The 7931-nt window shown below is 42.9% G+C and overlaps 1 protein-coding gene across 1 annotated transcript in view; it reads right to left on the bottom strand.

The window, feature by feature from the left end:
- Positions 1 to 7931, bottom strand: part of LOC137419083 (uncharacterized) — a gene marked incomplete at its 3' end in the record, with an annotated part of 11238 nt that continues 3307 nt past the window's right edge. Inside the window, 4 exon segments of the mRNA XM_078773452.1 lie at positions 1 to 34; positions 849 to 926; positions 4963 to 5040; positions 7730 to 7931. The exon segment at positions 7730 to 7931 is cut by the window's right edge and continues 131 nt beyond it. Of these exon segments, the coding sequence (XP_078629578.1) occupies positions 1 to 34; positions 849 to 926; positions 4963 to 5040; positions 7730 to 7931 (392 nt within the window).

Below are 7931 nucleotides of genomic sequence, written 5' to 3'. Positions count from 1 at the left end.
CCCAGTGGCTCGGGCGTCAACGCTTGCTCTATTCCTGGACACATCAGGAGTGTGAGGGCCGTGGAACAGTGGTTAGATCCTGCAGAGGTACTGCTAACTACCAGCAAATAAAAGTGGCACAGCATCTTCGAGGCTAATAAGCCTGTGTATGCACGAAGTGTGGTTTTCGAAATGTATGAACACACACGGACAGTATTGGAAATGCCCCATAAATCAAATCTCACATCAAACTACATCTTCCCATTAAATCAGAATACGGAGACGTAAATATATAATTGATCAACCTGATATCCCCACCATTTTCAATTTAATCTCAGAGTGTGCGTTGGTACAAGCCTGTGCCGGCACAATCTACCAGGGCAACCCCATAAAGCACAGTAAGCAATTCCACTTGAATTATCCAGTTACTCAAATTGGAACAAGGATTTCCACGCTACACCGGTGAATGCCAATTTGCTGTTTGGTCATCAAGCTTCTACTTTCACCAAAAAGACTCACACTCAGCATTGGATGCTTACATTTCAATAATCCATAATGCATCATCATGACATCACTTCAGCAAAACTGGTTTACCTTCCGCGCCCACCAAAAACCTTATCATGTCACCAAATAAGTATTAATGTCCGACAGGTCCGTGAAGAGGAGGCGAGTTATTGCCAGAACCCTGAACAAATTACAAATTCCTACACGATTCAGCTGCAGTTTAACATCAGACTTAGCCAATCAGTCCGTGAAAGACTTGAACCAAACCTCCCCCATGCCCAACCCAAGGTGGAATTCATTGGGGCCAGAACAGTAGTAGTAATAATAATCATATAAATGGGTATATCTTCCATGGCACAGTGCACCTGTCGTTGTGAGCAACCAAGTCGAAGCAGAGAGCGAAGTACCAACTGATGTGCTGAATCCCGTGCTCCATGCGATCCCTGCAGGCACACAATAAGGAAATGTTGGTACTGTTAAGAGATATACACTAAGGACTGGAGTGAGGCGAATGAAATAACAGGAGTCGTCAAATATACAGAGGAGAGAGTAGAAGAATTAAAGAATGCAGGTAAGCTTTCAACTTAAAAGTGGGGGTGGTCCTTAAGCGTGGAATTCTGGGAAGGGGTTGGGGGAAGGGGATTAGACGTGATCTGAGCTATCCAGGAGGATGGAGTGACAATACTTCAGAAGGAGTGAGGGTGGAGGTGAGGCAATCAAAAAACTGAAACTGGGAACCTGCCTGTGTTGAGTGAGAAGCAGGCCCCAAGACCTGGGCTCCTGCAGAAAGGTGCAAATAGCACAAAACCCTGAGCTCAATCACCTTCATGGGAATATGTTGGAAAACTGTTGCCCCAACCAGAGTGGTGACATATAGACTACGACACAGATTCCTAACCACAGGTCTGCGGACGGAAAGCTACCGGTCCGTGGAGTAATGACAAAAAAACAAAAATGACTGCCACTCACCTGCTAGCGATGCCTGACAAGTCTATATTACAATATGCAAAGGGTCGAAGGAGGGGCGGGGGGAGTCTATCCTCTCCCTAGAGTCGGCGCGCTTTGGAATCAAATGGAAGACCAAATACTAATGCATTGGAACTCCAATCAAATCAGAAGGAACCAGAAGAGGTAAAGAGCAAAGATGGAGTCATCAGGAGGTACCTGGATAGGATTCGGGTTTTAGCCGCTACTCCACTACCCTCAAACCCATCCAGGCACTACCAAGTGAGCCTTACAGAAAAATTTCTGCAAGAATTCACTTCTTCTAGACCAGTGGTCGGCAAACCCAAATAACAAGAGCCAGGTTTTCTAATTCGGTCAAAAACGCAATATCTTATGAGCCGCAATGCAGGTAAACCCCAATTTCAATAATTGAACAGGACAAAACGTATTGATTTGTAATGAAATAAATGTTTATGGAGTTGCTATCAATGAAAGGGGCCATTACATTTTCTTATATCGAGTCAGCTTACCCATATTTTAGTGCGATTTCTATTGTAGAGTTTCTATGGAGAGTCGTTCGATGTTTGCACAGAATGCTGTAGTTTTTATTTTCAAGCAGGACTATAAACTCCCCCTGTTCAATAAGTTTCTCGGTGTGCTTTTTATGAAATTCATACTTGAAAATACTTGCTCACACCGGTAAGTAGATCCGAAGAGGGACAGAATGCCAAGCGCATATCTCTTCATGTTACTGCACGGGTATCCGGTAAAGAATTCCAAGCTTCAAACACAATTTGGTCTCGTTTTTTAAGATCATGCATTTCAGGCAATCTGTGTTGAAGCACCAGGGTAGATCTCTACCTTTCCAGATTTGAGTTTAGTCACTAATCCTCTGAGTTGAAAACTCCACGTCTTTGTCCTGCAAATCGGCCAGTACAAGTACCAGTGTGAAGTTCTTCTCAGTTTGTCCAGTTCTTCTCGGTCAACTCCTGTAAATCCTGAAAAGTTGAGTGCAGAAGTGTCCACTTCAAGAAGTTTCAACACAAATTCTAAAGTTGCCTTTTCCTTTAATTCCTGAAATTGCCCCGCAAAGGCTTATTGTATCTTCAGCATCACATTTTTAGGTTCTCGGTGTCAAGCTCATAGTTGGTCTCCTTTTAATTGTTGCAATGATGGGAAATGAACCAGCGAACCTATCTCCATGTCTCTTGCAAACAATGCACGTTTTTGCTCAAATGAGAGCACCTCTTCTGAAAGCAAGTGAGCGGCGTTTCCCTTTCCTTGCAGCTTTCTGTTAAGGCCATTTAAATGTGAGGTGGTGTCCACAATGAAGAGATATATCTGTAGCCACTGAGGATCTGTAGGTGCTGCATGTTCACAGCCCTTTTCCCACATACACCTTCACTTCTTTCAGATCTGATCACTTTTGACAGTTGACCCCTTCAAGAAGTTCACAGAACTGCTGGTGGTGGTTCAACCCTTTTGCCATTATTTTGTTGACTATTTGTATAACCATGGTCATCACTTCCACAGCAAACCAGGGTCATTTGTGCACAGTGTTTCTCGATGAATTATGCAGTGAAACGATAGCAAATTATGATTGTGTTTTTAGCAACAGAGCAACAACCCCCTCGTGTGTAAGCAAATCTCAAGAATGAAAGTGAAAATATCCGGGAAGCTGAAGAGTTACGAAATTGTACCAGTAATAATTGGAGCAATGGGAATGATAAAAAGAACCTCACAAAGATCCTACAACATCCCCGGGAATATTACTACAAACGAACTGCAGTTGGAGGCTGCCCGGGACTCGGTGACAAACCTCAAAAGAGAACTCGAAACAAAACTCTGAGGACAACAAAACTTGGCTCATGAATCGAGATCCTTCACCGAAACGGAGGTGGATAGTTCGAGCCCTGCGAGGACTCCGTGATACTTTCTGAAACGCGAATATGGAGACAGATCGACAAACAAAACACAAACAAACAAACCACAATGTGTGTGTGTGTGTGTGTGTGTGTGTGTGTGTGTGTGTGTGTGTGTGTGTGTGTGTGTGTGTGTGTGTGTGTGTGTGTGTGTCTCATAACTCAAGTCAAGCCAACATATCAAAATCTTTCCATTGTTGTGCCATAGGCAGTCTATGATGCGACAACTAATCCTCCCTATCGGCACAAATACCACAACAAAATAATGCCACGTGTCATTTCGTTTGCTTGTACTCTACCATAGCGGACAGTAAGATGTGGTGACGTCACGTGCACATGCATACTCTTATTGAATGAGGAGTTGTCAATACATCTTGTTTATTATTTATATACCAGTCGTTCATGACAACACTCTCGCTTACCTGCCCAGTGAGGATCATGGTGTCACTAGCTTTTTAAAAGGGGGGTTCAAATTCTAAACTGAGGCTGCACAACAAGTTGAAGGCATAATATTGCCAACAAGATGGTGGAAATAACCGTGTAGTGGAGAGCAGAATGTGTATGGAGCACAATGTGCAAGTCTTGCTCACAGAATTCGCTGGTATTCGGATGTATTTTCCTGTTTAACACTGCCAAAGTTCTCAAGTATTATTTTATCCTTCCACGACACAAAGTTTTTTTTTTTCTGAAAATGTATTTGTAATGAGGAAAAAGGGGATTTAATCTCTCAAGCTTGAGAGACGCAAACAAGTCCTTAAAGAGCCGCATGTGGCTCCGGAGCCACAGGTTGCCGACCTCCGCCCTAGACAGATAAAGGGAAATAAAGAGTTAAAAAGACATAAAATAAGCAAGAATTAGAAGCCAGTTTTGGTGAGTTGGTCCACACAGGATGGATTGTGAGGCCGAGGATCTCCGAGTATTGCAGCTCGTCCAGGAGATGACCTGAGAAGTAAACTCGACAGTTTGAGGGCCAATCCATGTGGAAGAACAGTGATAACATGGGATTTTGCTTTGTTGAAATACATATTTGAATTAGCCAACCAACAACTTCTTGTTGTTCCACACCGGCAGAGATGGGTGCCGCAGTAGCCCAGATCTTAGAGAAGTACGAGATAACGTTCTGCACAAGGTCAACTCATCCACAAAATTGGAACAGGAATTACCCAAGAAAGCAAAGGTCATTGATTGAAACCAAGAACAAGTCAGTCCTATAAACACCGACTTACAGGACACACCAGCCTCAAGAGGAAAATCTCAACACAACACCTTTGGATAATTTGGCTTTAAAAAGATTTTCTTCCAAAAATTAATATTAATGTAATTTAAAAAAAATAAACAATTACACAAACCTACAGAAGTTTCAAAAACAAAAACAAACAAAATGTCAGACCAGGCTAGCTTGTCTGTGAAAGACTTGGGCCAAAGCACCCTCGCAGCAGACTCCACAAGGTGGCCATAACTATAGCAATTGCAGTAGCAGTAGTAGTAGTAATAATAGTAGTAATAATGGTAGTAATAGTAGTAGTAATAGTAGTAGCAATACATTTTGAGAAGATCTGCAAACCTCTGACCTCAGTTGGAGAGGCGAGACCGAAAGGTTCAAGCACATTACCTGAACTGGAGCTCGACAGGCCCTCCGGGGAAGTGGTGCTGCTCATGTAGTTAACGGGCCCTTCCGTTGTGGTATTGTCTGCACACAGATCCCAAAGTCGAGCGTAGTTGCATGAGAAAAATCTCCACAAGAGTTAGACAATATTTATACAAGCTGCAGGTTGAAAATTACAATGTGGCCAGTGCATCCGGAGGAGAATGCTTGATCGATCCCAAAATATGACAGCTGCTCAAATCAACAAGACTGGTTATCAAAGGCTCCAGACAACTGGTTAATCTTGTTTTCAAGGGTTTAGCTCTTTCACCTCTGAGCTGTCACGCAGGGGTTTGAATCTCGACCCAGGTATAAACTGTCATCCGCAGTAGGGTGGTTCTTCAAAATACAAGTTAGAAAGGTCATGCTCCTAACACCTAAACACTTTTGTATGTATGAAAAATCCCTTGTGGTGAAATTTTAAGCCATTTGGACTAAATTTAGGGGTTGCACACAGAGTTTGTAATTTCACATATTTGGCTCGCATAAATGTTTGGAGTTGATTATTTATTCTCCACTGCTATACTTATGATTTTGACCATTACAGTTGACCTATGACCTTGCGATGTACTACACATTTTGAAGTTGTTTTTAAGTTAATTGAATGCAGTACAGCTGTACTCTGGTGTATACAGTTGCTCTCATTAAAGAGTACAATCGTCTCCTGACAAGGGATGAACAGCAAACCCAGTATCTGCTTCAAGTTGTGACAGAACATCGCAAGAGGTTTCCCGATTGCAGGAAATCAACGCTTATCGGGCAACAATGAGTGGCTGGCAACCATGAGTCATTGTGCAACCCCTAAAACTTGATGTATTCAAAAAATATTGCACAGGCAGAAGTTTTACCTCAATAGCAAAAAAATTAAAGGTTACGAGTCAAACAATTGTTGTTTTTTTTGCCTTATGTAGCAAAGAACCACCCTAATCCGCAGGCAAGGCGAGGCAATGTGTGACGTCCCTCAGATTGGCGTTAAACTGGGCGTCCTGTCTGCCAGCACTAGTTAGTCAACGTTAAAGATACGACGGTGTCCTTCATGAAGAGTCGGCGAGTTATCGCCAACATTGGCCAAATTCAATTAGCGATACTCAACTCATCTGATTGGGGCTGCGATACGCAATCCAAATGGGCAGCCATTCATTTTTCCCATGCCATCCCTACATATGGAGTACCACTATACAGATAACTATTGTACTCCACGATATGATGCAGGAGAGGGAAGTTCATGTACTTTCTTTTGGCAAATTTTACTTATAAGAACTTTCGGCATGAAATGTTCACCAAGATGGTTCAGGTTAGAATTCAAACCTGTGAGAAATTACGAGAGTCTCACTCGTGGATTCAGTTATTTGAACGAAAATTGCCACCGGGTTCCACATTGGTTACCCACTAAAGTGGAAACAAAAAGGTCCTGGAATGAGAAAGTGTTGATGGCAGGTGAAGGGGCAAAGTATAAACAGCAGGTCATCGTCACACACATAAAAATAGAAAGAGCAATCAGAGATTGCAGACCCTCACCAGGACGTTTTCAGTAGTTTTTAAGGCTTTTGTGTTAAAACAATTTATCCCGAGATGGTCAAGAAATTTCATCTTGATCGATGACGTTTTGTACTTGTCGAAGGACGTCCTAATGGAGGCACCTATGACATCATCATTCACAGATGTTATTCCCCATGGAGAGTTCTTTACGATGAGCCATTTCTCAATTTTTTTCTATGCAGCATTTTCGGATAGAGGTGAAATTTTTTCGGTTTTTCCAAGATGGCGCCCATACCACGTGACATATGACGTCATGATCATCATTACAAAATTATACAGGTGTAGTGCACCTATGGTGACAATTTCCTGTAAATCAGACCAACGGTTGCAGGAAAAAAATCATATTTTATTCTGTGCGGACACAGACATACAGACAGACAAACAAACAAACGAACTCAAATGGAATACCCTCTCCTCAGGTGAGGGTAATAAACAATGCATGTGCTTTATATGAAGTCTTTTCTATCACCTGATCAAAGGTAAAGTTAAAGGTAAAGGTGAAATCTCTCGATTTTCAAGTTTTCCAAGTACATGGACCTCTCAGACTTCCGCATTGGCCTGACATGCAACAAACTTGAGAATTTTTATTTTAACGCCAACAAATCCTTATAGTTTTAAAACATTTTTGGAGAGAGATCATAAACCGGTGAAAACCACAACCGGAATAGGTGATGGAGGCGAATCGACACGTCATGCGGTCTTTGCAGCCAGCTTCCCACTTCCTTATCTCCCCCTCACACCTTCCCTCTTTTGCTTCCTTATGCAGAAGTCCTCAAGCAAAACCTCAGTGGATTTTGCTTTCGACCTTTCATTTTCAACACTGTCAAAGGGCTCACAGAAAAGCTCACAAACCAACAGCACCTGGCATTCAGAACCTGGGTTCCTCGGGTAGCACGAGTGTTCGTCCAATTTTTCCTACTTAACCATAACCTTGTGGTGTATTGTCAAATTCATGTCCCAGTGTGTGCTCACCTATTCGCAAAGGCCTCATCTCGTGGGCATGCAAATTCTGCCACCACCACCTCCCTCTTTCTACCGTTCTTTTCGTTCTGTGCTCAACTCCTCCACAAGCCTCGACACCAGAAAGCAACACAATCTCCAAACACCTTCGTTCATACAATTTCTGGTGTCAGATTGAAATACAAGTGGCAATGAGAACCCAAAGCGAGACTCAAACAAGTTCACCGAAGCTCACCTGTCACATTCGCAGGCGCGCTAACCAGGAAGGTTGTAGCAGAAGTCGATGCGAGACTCGAGGTCGTGCTACTGGTGTTCATTTCTGGAGTGCTGGACTTTTCCACACTCGTGCTCGAGTACCACTCAGTGGTGGTTGGACTCGATTCACCAACGGTGGTTGGACTCGATTCACCAACGGTGGTTGGACTCGATTCACCAAC

The sequence above is a fragment of the Myxine glutinosa genome, chromosome 1, assembly GCF_964187855.1.
Source record: "Myxine glutinosa chromosome 1, kmMyxGlut1.1, whole genome shotgun sequence".
In the NCBI taxonomy this organism is placed as follows: Eukaryota; Metazoa; Chordata; class Myxini; order Myxiniformes; family Myxinidae; genus Myxine; species Myxine glutinosa.
Note: the sequence above shows the minus strand (reverse complement) of the source record. Positions and strands in the feature narration are given on the sequence as shown.